The sequence below is a fragment of the Crinia signifera genome, chromosome 9 (assembly GCF_055691185.1).
Source record: "Crinia signifera chromosome 9, ASM5569118v1, whole genome shotgun sequence".
NCBI classification, from domain to species: domain Eukaryota; kingdom Metazoa; phylum Chordata; class Amphibia; order Anura; family Myobatrachidae; genus Crinia; species Crinia signifera.
This window is the reverse complement of record NC_139225.1, coordinates 150,828,185-150,849,236: the sequence shown is the minus strand read 5'-3', so window position 1 is coordinate 150,849,236 and position 21,052 is coordinate 150,828,185. Positions and strand designations below refer to the sequence as shown.

The 21,052-nt window shown below is 46.5% G+C and overlaps 1 protein-coding gene across 1 annotated transcript in view; it reads left to right on the top strand.

The window, feature by feature from the left end:
• Positions 1 to 11,251, top strand: part of LOC146036330 (uncharacterized) — a 97,496-nt gene extending 86,245 nt beyond the window's left edge. Inside the window, exons 15-16 of the mRNA XM_083160277.1 lie at positions 4,678 to 4,750; positions 10,658 to 11,251. Of these exons, the coding sequence (XP_083016403.1) occupies positions 4,678 to 4,750; positions 10,658 to 10,703 (119 nt within the window). The 3' untranslated portion in view covers positions 10,704 to 11,251. The remainder of the gene's footprint in view (positions 1 to 4,677; positions 4,751 to 10,657) is intronic.
• Positions 11,252 to 21,052: the final 9,801 nt, after the last annotated feature.

Genomic DNA, 21,052 nt, shown 5'->3' with positions numbered 1-21,052 from the left:
AAATCTGTGCCCCAATTTCTCCCGAGTACGGCAATGCCTCACATGTGACCAAAAAATACCAGTTGGGTGCATGGCAGGACTCAGAAGGGAAGGAGTGATTTTTTGGATTTTGCAGCTCAGATTCTGGTGGAATTTTGGTGGGTGCTATGTCGCATTAGCAAGACCCCCCAAGCACCAATACAGTGGAACCCCCCCACAAGTCACCCCATTTTGCAAACTACACCCCTCAGGGAATTCATCTAGGGGTATAGTGTACATTTCAAACCCCCAGGGGTTTCACCAATTTTGATACAAGTGGGCAGTGAACATGAAAAATTACATTTTTTTACACAAAAATGCAGTTCTGGCTCAAAATTTTTCATTTTCAGAAGGAATGAAGGAGACAAAGCACCCCAAAATCTGTGCCCCAATTTCTCCCGAGTACGCCAATGCCTCATGTGTGACCAAAAAGTGTCAGGACTCAGAAGGGAAGGAGTGATATTTGGATTTTGCAGCACAAATTCTGGTGGAATGATGGTGGGTGCTATGTCGCATTAGCAAGACCCCCAAAGCACCAATACAGTGGAACCCCCCCACAAGTGACCCCATTTTGCAAACTACACCCCTCAGGGAATTCATCTAGGGGTATAGTGTACATTTCAAACCCCCAGGGGTTTCACCAATTTTGATACAAGTGGGCAGTGAACATGAAAAATTACATTTTTTTACACAAAAATGCAGTTCTGGCTCAAAATTTTTCAATTTCACAAGGAATGAAGGAGAAAAAGTACCCCAAAATCTGTGCCCCAATTTCTCCCAAGTACGGCAATGCCTCACATGTGACCAAAAAATACCAGTTGGGTGCATGGCAGGACTCAGAAGGGAAGGAGTGATTTTTGGATTTTGCGGCTCAGATTCTGGTGGAATGAATGGTGGGTGCTATGTGGCATTAGCAAGACCCCCGAAGCACGGTGAAATTATGAACCTAATATTCCATAGATGTGTGGTATAATTTAAAACACTCCTTTATACATAGGCCGGGTTTGTCGGGGCAAGTGTCACACTGGAAAATAGTTTGCTTTCTTATTCCCTTTTTATAGCAAACTTTGCACCTTTTTTGTGTCCTGCCCTTTTTTCCAGTGGAGGGGATTTCATCAGGAAAATGCTGCCCTGGTACAATACGGGGGCCAGTACTAGAAGTACTGGGGCCCTCTGCCTGCTGGTTCCCAAATATTAGGCCCTTTATGACTTCCTCTTGAAAGTGCATAAATGTCCCCCTCTGGCCGGTAGAACGGAATAGCACGTAAGCGTTATACAGTGCCATCTGGATGATATACACGGCCACCTTCTTGTACCAGATTTTTGTTTTCCGCAGGGCACTGTACGGCTTCAGTACCTGATCTGAAAGATCCACTCCGCCCATGTACCTATTGTAATCCAGGATACAATTAGGTTTGGAGGTGTGGGTACTGGTACCTCGTACAGGGACGGAGGTGGTACTGTCTCCGTGAATTGTTGTCAGTATAAGGACATCCCTCTTGTCCTTATATTTGACCAACAACATATTTTCGTTGCATATTCCCCTGCTTTCACCCCTTCTCATTACTTGGGCAATGTGCGTTTTTGGGAGGCCTCTTTGGTTCTTGCGCACAGTACCGCAAGCTGCTGTACCTCTTGAACCAAGGGCCTTAAACAGGGGGATGCTAGTGTAAAAGTTATCCACATAGAGGTGATAACCTTTATCCAGGAAGGGGTGCACTAAATCCCAGACAATTTTCCCACTAACACCTACGAGGGAGGGGGGGCATTCTGGCGGTTGAATTCTTGAATCCTTCCCTTCATAAACCCTAAACCTGTGGGTGTACCCTGAGGTGCTTTCACACAGTTTATACATTTTTATGCCATACCTTGCCCTCTTACTGGGAAGGTACTGGCGGAATTTAACCCTTCCTTTAAAATGTATAAGGGACTCGTCGATACAAATAAATTTTTCAGGGATGTACACCTCTTCAAATTTGGCACTGAAATGATCAATGACCGGCCTGACTTTGAATAGCCGGTCAAAGGTGGGATCATCTCTGGGTGGGCACTGTGCATTATCGGTGTAATGTATAAATTTAAGAATTGTCTCAAATCGAGTCCGGGGCATGGCCATACGGTAAAATGGAGTACTGTACAGAACATCTGTACTCCAATATTGCCTAATTTCTGGCTTTTTTACTATGCCCATATGAAACACCAGACCCCAAAACGCCATCATCTCTACTGCATCTACAGGGGTCCACCTAGCAAATGATGACGTGGGGTTTTGAGCAATAAACTGCTGGGCATATAAATTAGTTTGGTCCACCATTAAATTTATAAAATCATCAGAGAAAAATAATTTGAAAAAGTCAATTTCTCTGAGACCTGTGGAATCAAATTGGATTCCTGGCATGGCCAAAAACTCAGGAACCTGGGGCTCAAAATTGTCTGGTGGTGGGGTCCATACTAGATCAATTATTGGGGGGGGAATCTCAGCTGATCTACGGGGGCGTCTTTGAGGGGGTCCCTCATCACCAGAGGAGGAAGAGGAGCTTAAGACGAATCCTTCAAATTCCCCGCTTGCATCACTGGCTGTGTCAGAGTCAGAGGCTAGCATGGCATATGCCTCCTCCACTGAATACATTCTCCTGGATGACTGGGAGGACATTTGGGAGGACATTTGGGAGGACATTTGGGATGCCATTTTTATTTTTGTGTTACTGGTAGTGAAATGTTTCAACACGTGTATAGTGTAGGGGGGGGTACAAACTTTATTTCAACCCGGGGGGTATGTAGTGTGTAGTGTGTATGTAGTGCAGAAAAAAAAAATACTTTATACCAATAAAAAAAAAAAAAAAATGAAGGGGTTAAAAATAAAAAATTGAAGGGGTTAAAAAAAAAAAAAAAGGTCCTGCGCCAAAAATTGAGCACAGATGTTGGTCAGTAACGTCTGTCACTGAACAGCGCTCAAAGGCAACAGGAATCTGATCAAAAAAAAAAAAAATAGATCAACCCTGTGCCGAAAAAGCTGATCAGTGATGTACGTCACTGATCGGCGCACAGTGGCCACAGGACACCCACAAAATCAGTGTGTGTAAAAAAAAAATTAAAAAAAGACCCCACAGCACTCACAAAAAAAAAAAAAGGTGATCAGTGATGCGACACTGATTACCAGTGAGGGACAGCAGGTGCACAACCTTTGGTGCAACTGACAGTGCAACTGGCAGCAACTGACAGGTATATATATAAAAAAAAAACCTCTGCGCCCCCAAAAAGTTGCTGATCAGCACAGATATACTGATCAGCACAAAAGGGGGGGTAGCAGACACAAAATATACACTCTCTATCACTCTCTGTCACTATCTCTCTCTATCTCTCTATCTCTCACTATCTCTCACTATCTATCACTCTAGGACACTGCAGCAGCAGCACTGACAGTTATATGTATAAAAAAAAACTGCACCCCCAAAAAGGGGGGGTAGCAGACACAAAATATACACTCTCTATCACTCTCTGTCACTATCTCTCTCTATCTCTCTATCTCTCACTATCTATCACTATCTATCACTCTATGACACTGCAGCAGCAGCAAAATAAAACCCCTGCACCCCCAAAAAGGGGGGGTAGCAGACACAAATCTCTCTATCTCTCTACCTCTCACTATCTATCACTATCTATCACTATCTATCACTGTATGACACTGCAGCAGCAGCACTGACAGTTATTTATATATAGAAAACCCCTGCACCCCCAAAAAGGGGGGGTAGCAGACACAAAATATAGCTCTCTCTGTCACTATCTCTCTCTATCTCTCTCTATCTCTCTCTATCTCTCTCTCTATCTCTCTATCTCTCTATCACACTGCAGCAGCAGCAGGAAGTCACAAGAAGTCAGATCCAGGAAGCATCCAGCACGCTACAAGCAGTGAGTAGGTGATCAGGTAAGGTATTTGCAAGGATCAGGTAAGTATTAGCAAGGATCAGGTCGGTATTCACGGCAGGCAGGCACGGTGACCGTTCTGCACGCTATTCCAGACCGGAATGGCGTCTGCAGCGCAGTCACCGTCAGTTTAAATGTCGCGCCTTGGCTGTGATTGGTCCGTGGGTCCCACGGACCAATCACAGCCTTGGGGGCAGGTGGGGTGAGGGTGGGGGTGAGGTGTCATCGTCACCGATGACCCCCTCATGCCCCCTGACGCCCGGCGGTGATTGACACCTGTGTTACCGAGCGTCTGATTCGCTGGTAACACAGGAAAACGCTGTGAATGGCTGTTCACACTGAACAGCCAATCACAGCGATCGCCGACGGGGGGGCGGCATCGCAGCCCCCCCTGGGCATGCAGGGACATGTCTGCTGTCAGGGACAGCAGACATCGTCCCACTGTCACTGCGTCTCGAGACGCAGTGACAGTTTAAACTCATGACGTACATTTATGCCATGTGTCGGGAAGTACCTCCCGGCCATGACGTAAATGTACGTCAAATGTCGGGAAGGGGTTAAAGAGATCCAGAAAACATGACCTGCTGGTTGTACCTAAAGATTCGGGTTGAGAACCCCTGGTCCTGTATATACATGTACTATGCTGGTAATGGTTCAGCTTAGATACAGATTCACGTCAGAGAAGATCTGGTTATTACCGACTGCTGATTGGATAATTATCTCTTTACATTTTAGCTAAATCGGGGAAAGTAACCGATGAGCAGCTGAAGAGATTTCAAGAAAAGTCAGACGTGCCTTTAGAAATCAGGTAAGACGGAGAGGGGTGTGAGGTTATCAGATTCACTGTAAATCTGTAATTACTATATTTTATTAGGTGTAGTAATTAATGTACTATTTTAGTCCGTCGGTACCCTCTTGTTCTCCATATATGTCTATATACTCCCTATATGTGTGTGTAGTTCCAGATCAGATCGCTCTCGCCCTAATATGGTCTGCCAGGAAATACCCAGGAAATAAGTCACCAAAAGGTTATGTCCCATTACCATACTTTTGTTCCTGCTATCACAGGAGGGTGGAAGCTGAGGGGCAATCTCCACAGGGGGGTTTACAATTCTTTGCAAACCTCTGGGCTCTAGCAGACTTTGTGGAACCGGCCACCACAGGGGGTGATCAGCCCATAATGTAATCAGCCGATTATTGTTCCTGCTGTTTACATGAGGGGGATAGCTGAAGGACAATCACCACAGGGGGTGATCAAATTCCCCTACTATCAACAGGAGGGTTGTCCACAGGGGGTGACCACCACATAATGTAATCAGACTGTGTGTTATATCTTGTGTTGACTCTGCTATGCATATCTTGGCTACTTCCAGACTTTCTGGAACCGACCCCAGCAGGGGGCAGAAGCAGATGGGCAGCAGCAGTACCTGGGAGGGGGGATAAACCTGACTTGAATCCACCAATAGGGATTGAGTGCAAGCCCACTGATGGTATGGAGAAGCGTGGGAAATTGGAAGTTTTTAAAATGACTTGTACACCTGCCAGCTCAGTATGTTAGTCGCAATCCGGTCTCAGGGGTCCTACCCTTCACTGGATCTTGTGGAACACATCGTTTGCCCGGGAAGGGGGCATCCTACCAAGCTCTGGTGTGGAGCGTCTGTGTTGTGTGGATTTACACAGGTTTCGGCTATCACTGCTGTGTGGATTAAGTGATAGTTTTGTGCTTTGGAACTGCTGCTACAAGGACTGCCATTGGACTGCTACCCGATAACGTTTATATGCTACATTTGACTCTTTTTCCTGTCTTCATCTACTTTCGTGTGCTGTGATAAAAATAAACCATATTTTGGTTTCATCTGCTCGGTGTCTGAGTGATTGAGGAACTCGTACCCTCACATTTGGTGGCAGCAGTGGGATCATTCAGACACCAACCATCGAGCACAGAAAGCACAGAGAACAGAGGATCAGACCATATGTAAGGAAACGGAAAATGCAATAAGGTGATGTTCAGCAAGTGAGCAGGTGTCAGTCCTGTGAAAGGGAAAATGTTTCCAAGGAAAGAAAATCGATGCCTCAAGACCCCTGTAGCAGAGGAGCTCAGGGATGGAGGTTCTTCAGTGTATCGGCAGGCTGGGAAGCCGGATCTGTTATTTATTGTCAGGAAAATGCAGTATATCTGGAAGTACTGGGAAGACGCTCAGCAGATGGTCAGCGGGTGGAGAGTATCCAGCATACAGGACAAAGTGTGTTACCTGGGGGATGCATTCCTGCACTGTAAAGGTGAGGCCACTTCTTGGAATCTGCTAGGAGAGCCAGAGTTTGTAGAATTTACAGAGGAAGTGATTGCTACAGTTACCCAGATGCTACAAAGAGGACAATATTCTGAGGCTGAAGGACAAGTCCAGAATAAATTGATGCCCCAGATAGAACCAGAGGAAAGGTCTAGAAGGGGGCTACTGCAATCTGGGCAGACAACCGAGGGGTCTGCCACAGAATTAATTGTTACCGCAAGAGAAGGGTCGTTGTCAGGGGGGCCCCTAACTGCCCTTGAAGAAATGAGTATGGAGGAGCTGATAGCAGAAGGTCAGCTGCGAGGTATACCCATCCAATCCTGCACTCGCGGGGAAATCCTTCAGCAGATCCTTCACGATCAGGGAGATCCTACAAATGCATTTGCTGATTATCGAGCCTGGATCCTCCATTTCGGTGCCCAGTTGAGTGTGTGGGAACAATTGCAGTGTCTGGAGGAGTGCTTCGTGGTGGCAGAGGAAGAGGCGATTGATCGGGGGCTCCTGGATACCCCAGCATGGCAAGATCAGTGTCGCAGGGGGCGTGATGAAAGGCACCGTTTGCAATTGCTTCTTCCCCATCCTAGGGAGGAGCTGCACTACTGCTTCCCTTTTGCTGAGGTGGGAGATGCAGAGCTATTATCCTGCTGCCAGGGGATCTATGAGGACTGCGTCCAAGAAGAGATCGCCGTGGTTAGAGGAGTATCCGACAACATCCAGGCCACCAGCCCACCAGTCACAGATGACGTCGTGTTTCGGGCTGCCCAGCATACTCAGCTGGGGAAGGAGGCTATCGCGGAGAAGGAGGTGTGCGCAGAAGTAGCTGCAGGTGAGCATCTGGCTTTTAAGGGGACAGAGCTGACACAGCCTGTCCTGCAGCCACCAGCGGAATTGTTTGTGATGGAGGGTCCCTCCTCAGCCCTGGACATTGAGACCAAATGCTGGACTGAAATGTGCCATGCCCCTAGTTTGGGTTTGGGGGAGGAAGGACATGACGGGGTGGTGGAAGTGCCAGGGCCAGAGCCCCTATATTGGCCTGCTGTTTGGCCCCTGTTCCTTGGGCAAGAGGGGGAGGTGGAAAGTGGTCCCTGCCCCATTGTGCCCGAGGCAAAAGTATTAGTAGGTTACAATGTTGCAGAGGGGGGGTACCCAGAATCCGAAGAAGAGGAATTGCTACAGCCCTTGTTAGTTCCAATGTATGACTTAGACGGTAATCATGCCCTTGCTGGTTCTGCAAACCAGCCGCCTTTTACAAGATGGGTTTGGTATGATGTCACCCTGTGGGACTCAGGTGGTATATCCAAACCCCAGATTCTCGGCTCTGCATCCCGCTATTCCAGGTTGTTATTGGTTCCTGAACAGCTGGGTACCGGGACTACAATAGTAGGGGAAGGAATGTGAGGTTATCAGATTCACTGTAAATCTGTAATTACTATATTTTATTAGGTGTAGTAATTAATGTACTATTTTAGTCCGTCGGTACCCTCTTGTTCTCCATATATGTCTATATACTCCCTATATGTGTGTGTAGTTCCAGATCAGATCGCTCTCGCCCTAATATGGTCTGCCAGGAAATACCCAGGAAATAAGTCACCAAAAGGTTATGTCCCATTACCATACTTTTGTTCCTGCTATCACAGGAGGGTGGAAGCTGAGGGGCAATCTCCACAGGGGGGTTTACAATTCTTTGCAAACCTCTGGGCTCTAGCAGACTTTGTGGAACCGGCCACCACAGGGGGTGATCAGCCCATAATGTAATCAGCCGATTATTGTTCCTGCTGTTTACATGAGGGGGATAGCTGAAGGACAATCACCACAGGGGGTGATCAAATTCCCCTACTATCAACAGGAGGGTTGTCCACAGGGGGTGACCACCACATAATGTAATCAGACTGTGTTTTATATCTTGTGTTGACTCTGCTATGCATATCTTGGCTACTTCCAGACTTTCTGGAACCGACCCCAGCAGGGGGCAGAAGCAGATGGGCAGCAGCAGTACCTGGGAGGGGGGATAAACCTGACTTGAATCCACCAATAGGGATTGAGTGCAAGCCCACTGATGGTATGGAGAAGCGTGGGAAATTGGAAGTTTTTAAAATGACTTGTACACCTGCCAGCTCAGTATGTTAGTCGCAATCCGGTCTCAGGGGTCCTACCCTTCACTGGATCTTGTGGAACACATCGTTTGCCCGGGAAGGGGGCATCCTACCAAGCTCTGGTGTGGAGCGTCTGTGTTGTGTGGATTTACACAGGTTTCGGCTATCACTGCTGTGTGGATTAAGTGATAGTTTTGTGCTTTGGAACTGCTGCTACAAGGACTGCCATTGGACTGCTACCCGATAACGTTTATATGCTACATTTGACTCTTTTTCCTGTCTTCATCTACTTTCGTGTGCTGTGATAAAAATAAACCATATTTTGGTTTCCGTCACAAGGGGTACCCTATTATCTCTGTATTATACCTCGTTCTAATCGGCCACAGAACCAAAGTAATCCGTGAGATGCCGTAGTGTCCCTTAACACTTACAGGGGTGCGGAGCCCCCCTACTGGCACAACACTTACAGGGCTGGAGAGCCCCCTACTGGCACAACACATATAGGGGTGCGGAGCCCCCCTACTGGCACAACACTTACAGGGGTGCGGAGCCCCCCTACTGGCACAACACTGACAGGGGTGCGGAGCCCCCCTACTGGCACAACACTGACAGGGGTGCGGAGCCCCCCTACTGGCACAACACTGACAGGGGTAGGAGTCGGTAGCTTGAAGAGCGGGTCCTCCTTTCTGATGTTGTGCCTGCTCACACATAACTGTGCACGGACTGTTGCTGCCACCGCTTGCACCTGTGACATATAAATAATGTCCCCACCCCAGACGTTACAGTGTAATGGATCCGTGTGCCTTACTTTGCCCAGGGGACTGTACTGATGTTAGGGCACTTCTTTGGTCATTTTGTATAAGAGTTGCTACTGTGGGCGCGGTATGTAAGAGGTACTACTGTATAACGTAATGTGTGGAAGATGCACTATTGTGGGCATGGTGTATAAACGGTAATATTGTGTAGCTTAATGTGTATAAGGGGCACTGCGGTGGTTGCAGTCTGTAAAGGGCACTATTCTATAGTGTATAAAGAGCACCACTGTGCTTACTACTGTGTAGAGCAATTTGGATAAGTAGCACTACTGTGGGTGTGGTGTGTTAGGAGTACTATGTGGTGTAACATGTATAAGGGACACTACTATTTGAATTGGAGGTATTATTGTGAATTGTGAAACAACACTATCCTTTTTTTGCGATGCATTGGCAGCATTATAGTTTGCAGGAGTCCTGTCTGGGAGGTTTGCTTACCCTTTATATAAGAAGGAAAACAATGCCATATAATTCACACTTTTACAAATGAACCCTCTCTCTTAGGGCGGGATGTATTAATATACATCACCGCCCGCCCGCCGCGATGCCAGCGCATATGTACTAACATATGCAGCTGGCATTGCGGTGCGGTGACTGAGACCCCCCGCGATGCCTGTACTGTGGTGTGCGGGGGGGGGTCTCCGTCACCTCCCTGCCGCCTGCTTCTCTCCTTACACCGGGGACAGCTAAACAGCTGTCCCCAGCACCTCCTCCTCCCCCTGCAGCTGGAAGGACATCTGGCTGCTTTACTAAGGGGAGGAAGGGCTTACCTTCCGGGTCCAGGAGGACCTGGACTAAGGTAAGCCAGAGGGAGGGGGACAGGGCGGTCGGTGGGTTTGCGGCGGAGGCATCGGGTGTCGAAAAGAAGCCCATAGGCTTCATTAGGGTATCGCCACCCAAAGGTGGCGATACCCTACAATGCGGTATCCTGGCGGCGGCGTTTTAATACATAGGAAAATGCGGTAAAACGGGGGTTTTACCGCATTTTCTCCTTAGTACATCCCACCATTATACCCCTTTCAGACAGAAAAGTCTGAAAATCCCGGCAAATACAGTACAAGGCATTTCAAATGCAGTGTCATTTTGCCAGGAGGAGCCTGACCCCCCTTCACACAGAAGAACAAATTACCAGGTTGAAAATTTCTACCCGGTAATTTGCTGAATAACACTGTTATTTCTTCTGTGTGATAGGGTCAGAACGGGTCATAACTCCCGTGTCCTCGACCCTGGTCAATTCCAGGGTCAGAGACAAGGGAGTTACGACACGGGTGTGCCCTTTCACACAGAAAGAGGACCCGTGTTATTCACGAAATTACCGGGTAGAACTGCTTCACCTGGTAATTTTGTTTTCTGTCTGAGAGGGATATTAGCAGAGTTTATATGTTTGGGAAAGGACCATTACTGGTGGCAGCAGCAGAGTCTCTCTAGAGCTGTGAGGGTTCTGGATTTGGGAGTAACCTCATGATGTGACATAAACAGCAAAACCACTGATGCCCTTTCTGTTTCCTTCCCTTCCCAGGAGTGAAGAAGTTCCACTGTGCGCCAAAATATCTAATTGTATGTGAACCTAGAATAACCTCTGGCAATATGCATGATTTATCCATACAGGACAGGTGTAAGAAACCTGCATGCAAACCTAATTTAGAATTGCATGGTAAATCTCATTTCAATTGCGATTTTTAGGCTACGGCACGGCTGATGTTAGCAAAGTAAATCTGCCGCCAATTAATAAAAAGAGACGCCACTCATAAGCAATAATGGAAACACCAACTGCTCGAGTAGTCTTATGGCTACACAGACTGGACGCGGCAGGAGCAACGCAAGAACCATGTTACTCCGAGTACACGATCCCACGCCCCAAAAACGGTCATCACACACCTGCAAATTTTTGCCGCCAGTCCCCCCTTCAGTGCACATGGTTTTGCCTATTTTGAGAACAAATTTGTACTGCGATCAAATCTGAATAAGGGCCAATGTGACAGCTGGTTGGGCGTCTCTGCCAGTAAATAGGAAGTAGCAAATGTGTAATGTGCTTGATATTGGACCCTCATCGGATCTATATACTGTTCTGTAATGAAAGGAATCACACTAATAATAAATGCAGATATGTGTATTGTGTATACTGTCTTTATTCCCGTGTGATACTATACATCAGTGACTCCACCCACTGTGCATTCGTTTAATGGCTACATCTATATATATAAAACTTGATGTGTGTATGTTCCCTATGGACTCCAAAACGGCACGACCGATTTTGATGAAATGTTCAGGCAATCTTCAGATTAGCCCAGCGGGTGATCCTTTGAAGTTTGGTAGCGATCGGATCAACAGAATTTATATTTTTTTTTGGCAATTTTCACCAAAGTTGTGCAACAGAACCAGATTGACCCTCAAAAAATATGCGAATTATACTCCGATAATTCCTTTTCTTCCTAGAGATCCCATGGCAGTCGTGACAATTGGGTATTTTCCTCCTCCCACTAGTTAAGACAGGACTTTTTTCCAGGGACAGCCCACCTTGGGTATAACAGTCAGCTCCTCCCTTCTCCCTGTGTCATTCGAGTGTCTCCGTAGTAATGGTCCCTGAAAAACATCAACACATAACACAAGGGCAGGAAACCAATGGCTGCCATGGGATCTCTAGGAAGAAAAGGAATTATCGGTGAGTATAATTCACATATTTCTCCTACGATCCCCATGGCAGCCATGACAATGGGACATACCCAAGCAATCATAGAAACGGTAGGGAGCCAATATAACTGCAAATAATTCATGTTTATTATAGAGGAATCATCTTATGGATAAAGCCTCTTGTAGTACATGTCTCCCAAAGTGGGTTGAAGACACATTCAAAGCATAGTGATTTGTGAAGGTATGGACAGAAGTCCAGGTAGCAGCTTGGCAGATCTCCTAAACCGATGCTTTAGCTCTTCTGGCCCAAGAGTAGAATGTGCCTTAATCACTGGAGGTGGATTCTTGCCTTCTTGTTTGTAAGCAAATTCGATCACTTCACGCACCCATCTAGACATGGTTTGTTTTGCTGGAGCCGAACCTTTTCTTGATCCTTCAGGTATAATAAACAGATGATCTGTCTTTCTCCACTCCTTTGTAGGTTCAATGTATAAAGACACTGCTCTCACCAGGTCCAACATGTGGAAAGCCTTTTGTTCCTCATTTACAGGGTTAGGAAAGAAACTAGGTAACGATACCTCCTGATTAATGTGAAAAGCAGAAATGACTTTAGGCATGAAGTCTGGATGAGTACGTAAAACAATTCTATCCGGAAAGATGAACAGATATGGCTCTTTTATCCAGAAGGCTTGTATTTCGCTCACCCTTCTGGCTGATGTAATGGCCACCAAAAACAGGACCTTCCAAGTGAGAAACTTAAATGGAATACTTTCTATAGGTTCGAATGGTTGTTTTATCAGAACTCTAAGAACTAAGTTTAAGTCCCAAGGAGCAACCAAAGATTTAAATGGTGGACAAATTCTTTTGATAGCCTTGCAGAATTTCTTGACGATCTTCTCTTCTTCCAAGCGTCTGTCCACTAATACACTAAGTGCAGCAATCTGTGATTTAATCGTAGACACAGCTAACCCAAGTTCAAAGCCTTCATATAAGAACTGTAGTACTTTTGCTGTAGGGATATTAAAGAAGTCTTTTTCAAAATGTCCCCAAGACATAAACTTGCAAGTTTTTTAATATGCTATAGACGAGACGTCCTTTCTAGCTTTTAACAATAGCTCTGTTACTTGACCAGACAAGTTGTGGTGACTCAGAGTAGACCGCTCAATCTCCTTGCCTTTAGACAAAAGGATTTGGTCTCTGGATGAAATACTGGACCCTGCCTCAGAAGATCTGGGTAAGCTGGCAACTCCCATGGTTGGTACACCGACATTCTTCTCACATTCGTGAACCAGGCCCTTCTTGGCCAAAAAGGCAATATTGCTATGACCTCCACTTGGTCCTCCCTTATCTTTTTGATCACTTAGTTGATCATGGGAAAAGGGGGAAAGATTTAACCTAGATTGAACTTCCATTTCACAGAGAAAGTGTCTAGGACTGTTGCTTGAGGATGAAAGAATTTAGAGTAAAATTTGTTCACCTTCTTGTCGTTGAATGAGGCCATAAGATCTATTTCTGGTCTTCCAAACCTGCTTACTATCATCTCGAACACTTCTGCAGAAATCTCCATTTCTCCTGGTGAGATCTGTCTTCAGCTCAGAAAATCTGCAATGATGTTTTCTGGTCCTGGTATGTAAACTGCTGAGATAAACAGAAGATTCTTTACCACCCAGGACATGATCTTCTCTATAACTATAAGGATCGGCAGACTCCTTGTTCCTCCCTGGTGATTTATATGAGCCACAACCGTCACATTGTAGGACATCACTCTCAAGTTGGAACCTCTAATTCTTTCCTTAAATAGCAAATGGCCTCCCATACTGCCTGTAATTCCCTCACATTTGAGGATCTTGCACTTTCTTTCTGGGACCAGACTCATTGTACTGAGTAGTTTTCTAGATGCGTACCCCAGCCTTGCAAACTCGCATGTGTGGTGAGTATTAGGAATTCTGGACTTGTTAGGCTTGAGAACCTTGCCTCCAATCCTCTTGACCACCATACCAGAGATTCTTTTGTCTTGCTGTTCAACTGAATCTGTGTATTGTCCTTGCTCTTCTCATGTACCATTGCGCACAAGGAACTATATGTATGCATGATGCTCTCATCCCTGGAAGTTGAAGGGCTGTTTTCAAAGTACATCTTCCCTTCAGCCACACAGTTTGTGCTAAGTTCTGGATTTTCACACATCGCTCCTTTGATAATTTTACTGAAAAGTTCCTTGTATCTATATATACCCCCAGAAATTTGATGGTCTGTGATGGTGTCAGTTGACTTTTTTCCTGGTTGATAACCCAACCGTGACTCTGAAGAAACTTTATTGTAAGTTTCACATTGTCTTGAACTTCATCTCTCGACCTTCCCGACAGTAACAGGTCATCCAAATAGGGCCAAATCTGGACCCCTTGTTTTCGTAATTCTGCTACCAACGTCACTAGGACCTTTGTAAAAACTCGTGGAGATGTCTTTAAGCCAAAGACAGGTGAACTGATAGTGGACACCCTTCAGAAAGAACCTCAGGAACTTCCTGTCTTTGTGATTTATCGCAATGTGGTAATACGCATCCTTTAAAATCGATGGATGCTAGAAATTCTCCTTGTTTTATTCCTGTGAGAATGGACGAGATTTTATGTACAGATTCAAAACTCTCAAGTCTAGGATTGTTCTGTAACCACCTGTGCTTTTTTCACCAGAAACAGGTTTGAATAAAACCCCCGACTTTGAAGTTCTTCTGGAACCCGTTCTACTGCTCCATTCTCTACTAACTGTTGTATCTTCATAAGCAACACTTTATTTTCTTCTATTTTTCTTGGAACACGGGATTTGACGAATCTTGTTTGCCATGGTCTCCTTACGAATTCGATCCGATAACCATTCTCCACCACTTCTATCGCCCATTTGTCTGAAATTGATTTTCTCCAACTTGCCGAAAACTGAAGTAGTCGTGCTCCTACTTCCATCGTCTCTCCACGTCATAATATCGAACCTCTTTTGTATGACTGACGAAAGGACTGGCGAGTGAAATTAGGATTGCCTCTTCGAAAGTATGGGTGACCTGGACAATAACCTCTAGCCTCCTTATATGTTTGTCTATTAGACGTTGGTAATGGGAATCTATTTCTTTTATCCTGAGGTAATCTAACGGATTTACCTCCAGAGATCCTCTGTATCAGAGTCCAATTTGGACCCGAACAGGAAATTTCCTTAGAAGGGTAACGCTGTTAACCTGTTCTTAGAGCTGGCATCTGCACTCCATGGTTTGAGCCACAAAGCCCTTCTGGCTGTGACTCCAGCTGCCATCGATTTGGCTGAAAGGGAAAAAGCATCAAGTGAAGTTTCACACAAATATTTTATGGCCTTCTGCATAGTTTGTAAGTTATTTAACAGATATTGTTTAGAGATTTTATCACTTATATCCGTGTTCAATTCTGATGACCATAACCTTAGGGCCCTAGACACAGAAGCAATAGCTACGCTAGATTTGAGAGACAATGCGGATGCCTGACGCAATTTTCTTTAAAAAAAATTCAATTTTTCTTTCCATTGCGTCCTTTTTTTTTTTTATTTCGTTTTTATTTTACTTTTTCAGTACCAAAAACATACATGACAATACACCAATAAAAAAAGGGTACTTGTTTCCTAGAACGGCCACAATCGTGAGTGATCGTGGCTCTTAATTAAGGGACACGATCCTCACGATGTGGCCGATTTTTTAAAAATTTTTCACTTTGAATGACAGAAATCGGGTCAATCGGTCGGTCGCGACCAATTAAAATCGGCCGCGATGCGACCGACCGATTGACCCGATTTTTCCATAGACTTCAATGTTAAAAAATCTTTTAACATTGAAATCGGGAGGATCGCGACGGTCTTGTGCCATTATAATGGCACAAGATGAGATGGACTTGATTAAGTCCATCTCACATAGGGTAAAATGATAAAAAAGGTGAAATGGCCCAATATGACCCATTTCACATTTTTTATGTGCCCGCCATGACCCCACGATAGACGTCAACCCGAAGCGTGGCGAGCGCAGCGAGCCCGCGAGGGGCGGCGGTGCGCGTCCTCCGACCTTTTCATTCCCCTACTATCCACTAGGGCGTGGAGTGAGAATAGAATAGTGTGGCGAGCGCAGCGAGCCACCGAGCCCGAAGCGTGGCGAGCGCAGCGAGCCCCGCGAGGGGACGCGTATACCTGTGAAGTTAGACGCGTCCCCTCGCGGGGCTCGCTGCGCTCGCCACGCTTCGGGCTCGGTGGCTCGCTGCGCTCGCCACACTATTCTATTCTCACTCCACGCCCTAGTGGATAGTAGGGGAATGAAAAGGTCGGAGGACGCGCACCGCCGCCCCTCGCGGGCTCGCTGCGCTCGCCACGCTTCGGGTTGACGTCTATCGTGGGGTCTAGCCCACTTAGTAACATTTGGGGGGGCAATTGAAACAAATCTGGTGAAAAAAAAAAAAAAATCGGGTGAAAAATCGGTCGGTCGGATCGGTCGCATCGTATGCGACCAAATCGCATGCGATGCGATCGATCCGATTTTTTATCTTACGACCACAACGATCTAAATCGTTGTGGCCGTGCTAGGAAACAAGTACCAAAAAAAGTCACAAAAAACACAAAAAGTCACAGCAACAAAGCAAATGTATGTACATATATTTACAATCCTCAACCTATTTATTTTATCATAGTCTTTTATATCCAAACATGATTACATTAACCGGCTTGTTGAACGGCTCGCTGTTCCCTGGCCCTCCTCTAGCCCCCGAAATATCCCCCTTTCTCCCACTCTGTTCCACTGTTTTTCTCCTGGCCCCATCCCTTTCTTTTTCCCTAACCGAACATACTGTCTCTTGCTTGCCCAACACTCTATTGACTTAGAATATACTGAAGTGTTGTTGCCCTTATTCCTCACTTCTCTAGCTCCTTTTTCCTCGTTCACTTTCCCTCCTTCTCCCTTCGCCTCCCTCTCCTTCTTTCCTTGCCATCCGTAGGTTGCCCCGGCGAATCTATCACATGCATTTACCCCCTTAGCCCCCCCTTTTTTGGTGATCCCACCTCTCTGGAAATATACGCCCACTTTGTAAGGCAGGAGGCATGAAGGAGCGGGGGGAGAGAAGGAGAGAGAGAGCGAGGACAAAAGTAAAAAAAAAAAAAAAAATTCCCATTTGAGCCACATGTGCTCTCTATATAGAGGGTGTCTTGTGTGTCCCCATTACTGATACCTCTCCATCAAGTATGGGAAATAGTGTCCATTGACCATAAAGTTTAAATTAAGTGACGCCCTCCCCCTTTCTATGTAAACCACGCCCCCCCCCCTATCTACCAGGATTAATCCTATTACTAACCCTTTACATTGGCATACTCTGTGCCCCCCTTTTCGTGTCTCCATACTGTGCCTACAAACTAGTCCTACGAGTCTTATTGCCATCAGGCCAAGCGTTCTATCTCATCCTTCTAGGGCTCTTTTCCTAGCTGCGATACCACTTGTGTACCCGTGCACCCTATGTGTAGACGTGCTTGTCTATGCAATTCATTTATATTGGGGCAGGACCACAGAACTCTATACTGATCTGGAGGTCCCCCCGTGCCCTCTACCTACCCACTGCGGAACTGGCCGCCTAACCAGAAAAAAAAAAAAAAAAAACGAAGTATTTTCCTCCCTTCCCCCCTCCCCCCCCCCCCCTACAGATTAGCCCCCTCCGTATTACAGGCTTTGTAGAATCCTGACCTATTCCAGGGACCCCAATTTCCCTGATACTTAGCGAGCGTACCTCTCGAGGCATGTAGGTATTTTTCATGTTCGCTAGTCTGATTTACCAGGTTAACCCATTCTCCGTAGTGCGGAGCCAGTGGGGACATCCATCGTCGGGCTATTATCACCTTGGCAAGGGCCACTAGGCTTCTAACCAATTGCCTCATCTCACCGTTAATTGCGGCTTCCTTCCATATCCCTAAAACCATATTTATTTTACTTAACGCAGCTCTCGGAACCCCTATTTGAACAAGGGTTTCCGTTATCTCCCCCCAGAACCTACTGATATCCCTACAACTCCATAGTAAATGATCAAACGTAGCCAGCCTACCCCTACATTTGGGACATCCATCTGATGCAGACCCCGAGAATTTTTTAATTTTGACCGGGGTAATATAGATCCTGTGAAGAATATTAAATTGGACCTGTTGTGTCCGCATTAAGTTAGTCGAGTGCCGGGGACTTGCCAGAGCCACCCTCCACCCATTCTCATCCAGCTGGGGAATATCCTCAATCCATTTAGCCCGGAGGGCCCCCAATTCCTCGGATTGAGAAAAGGACTGGAGGTACCGGTACATCTTGGACATTCGCTTCCCTTTAGTAAGTTGTTTTATAAAGACTTTACAAGGGGCCTCCTCCACCGCCCAGGTATCAGGCCTACCCCCCTGTGTCAACGCACTTTTACTTGCAGGTATCTAAAGAATACTTCCTTGGGTATGCTAAACTCTGATTGCAACTGGGAAAAGGACTTTACTGTCCCATCTTGACACCATTGTCCCACATTCGTAATTCCATATAACCTCCAAACTGTCCCACCTTGTTGTTCTTTAAGTTCCCTCATTCCTGGCAGGGAAAAGATAGGGGTGTCCGGGTCCATACCTACAGTTTTCGTTAATTTACCGGTCCATCTCCATACCTTAACCGACTGGCTGATTAATAGAGGGAGATCCCGGCGAAGCCCTCTCACAAACAATCTTTGTAGAGGCGAAAAGTCTAGATCCACCCGCTCCACCAGACTACGTAATTCATCATCAGGGACTTCCTCTGACTTGACCAAATTTGTACCATCTGTGCGGCCATATAATATAGTTTAAAATCTGGGAGGGCCAGACCACCCCTTTCCCTATCCCGGCACATGATTTCCATTCTAACTCTTGGGAGTTTGTCCCTCCATATAAATGAGGAGACAATACTCTTTATCTTCCTAAAATGTTCATCCTTAAAAAAGACGGGGGAGTGTTGGGCAATATACAAGAACTTGGGCAATATGGCCATCTTGACCAGGTTAACCCGGCCAATTTGTGAAATCTGGAGCCTTGCCCAGCTTCTACACTTCGACCTGAGATCATTGATAAACGGGATGAGATTATCGGGGATATATTCAGCTGAGTTTCTCGCAACCACTATTCCCAAATACCGAAATTTCTCCACAAGTTTTAGCTGTACTTCTAACACTGGACTTATCCCTTCTTTTTTCCCTAACCGTATGTAATTAGATTTACCCCAATTCATTGAGAGCCCAGAGTATCCCCCATAGTCCTGAATCAATTTTATCACCCCTGGCAGGTCTCCAGGTACCGCAAGACCAACCAGGAGGTCATCCGCGTACAGCGAGACTAGATTTCTACAGGGCCCCCCTCCCCCGTTCCCTCCCCCCAGAGCCGCCCGCAGGACGCACGCCAGAGGCTCCACCACCACTGCAAACAGCAGGGGGGATAGAGGGCACCCCTGGCGCGTGCCTCTAGGGAGAGAGAAGGGGGGAGACGTATACCCATTGATGGTCACTCTAGCTTTAGGGTCCCGATAGAGCAAAGATATCCGTTTAATAAACCTTTCCCCAAACCCAAGTGCCCGCAACACCCTCCACAGAAATGGCCATTCGACCGAGTCGAACGCCTTGTTCGCATCAAAGGATGCGAGCAAGGCGTCCGACCCCCCCAGCTCTATGCCCTGAAGGTAAGTATATGCCCTTCTAAGATTGATCATAGTGGATTTCCCCACCATAAACCCAGTCTGATCAGGGTGAACCACTTGATGTATTACTGTCTGGAGTCTGGTTGCCAAAATTTTGGCATATATCTTTGCATCTGCCGTTATTAAAGATATAGGCCTGTATGAGTCTACTCGGTTAGGGTTTTTTCCACTTTTGGGAATCATTATTATGGCAGCCTCAGTCATTGACTGAGGAATACTTTCCTTGGCCTCCATATGCTGGAAACCTTTCAGCAGCCGCGGGCCTAGATTGTTTATAAATTTCTGATACACCTCCCCTGGAAAGGAGTTAACCGCAACCTTCACTTCCTCTACTGACAAGGGGGCCTCCAAAATATCTCTTGATGTGGGCAACAAGCTGGGAAGATCTATCCGTGCCAGGTATTCGTCAATTTCTCCATTACTCCGATTAAGTTTAGATCTATAAACTTCTTCCAAATGTGTGGAAAAAAGCTCTGTGATCTCAGTGGTCTTTGTCACCACTTCGCCATTTTCTAACTTAATCATAGGGATAATATTAGGGGGGTTCTCCTGCTTCATTAAATGGGCCAAGAATTTCCCAGTACGATCAGAGTTTGCATACCACTTATGTGCCCCAAAACCCAACCTGCGACACGTCACCTCTTGAAGGTACTCTACCCACTCTTTCTGGGCAGTCAGCCAAGCAGACCTAGCTAGATCTGTCTTATTCAACAGAAAAACATTCTCCAAGTTAGTCATTTTTATTTCTAATTCCTTTGCCTTTTTACGATTTGAAGTCTTCAAAAAAGCTATCCTTTTAATAACCACCCCTTGTCACGATCCGAGCTGTCAGACAGACTTTCTTACCGGCTAAGTGCCTCCGCAGGTTCAGCTTGCGGTCCAGACGTCATCTCTGCCGGCGTCCTGTCTCCCAGTGACAGTCCCCAGTGCACGGCAATCCACCTGTCCGCCGCCATTGCTCCCAGTATCCAGCATGGTGTGCACAAACACACTTTCCCGCCATAGCAGACATGGGGGCTGCCATGTTCTTCCCAGTCACATGTCTGTGCTGTCCAATCCTGTTGGTTCTGATCTCTTGTCATACTTCCTCGGCCAATCCTGGCCACCCAGTGGGGATAAGTATGCTGGGAGCTCTCAGAACCATTGCTAGTGCTTCAGTTGTCTCCAGTGTATGGTCAGCTGTCCTTGTCTCCGTGCAAGTGTATTTCTCTGCTGGTGTTGTCTTCCATGCTGCAGTGTGTTCCAGGTTGTTCCATCTCCTGTGAAGTCCAGGTTATTCCATCGCCTGTGATCCTGCCTCGTCAGCCCAGCGACCAAGCCTAGCTCCGGGACTCTGGTCCTTCCGATGCTCCAGCATCATCCACCATCGATGTTTCATCGGTAGTCCGATATTCCGGATCTCCTGCTTCCGTCCGTCATTCCGGACCCACAGTCATCTCCCGTCCGTCATTCCGGACCCACAGTCTCCTTCCATATCCGATACCCGAATCCGATGTTCCCACATCATCATCGATAGTCCGATATTCCGGATCTCCAAGCCAAGCTTCCGTCCGTCATTCCGGA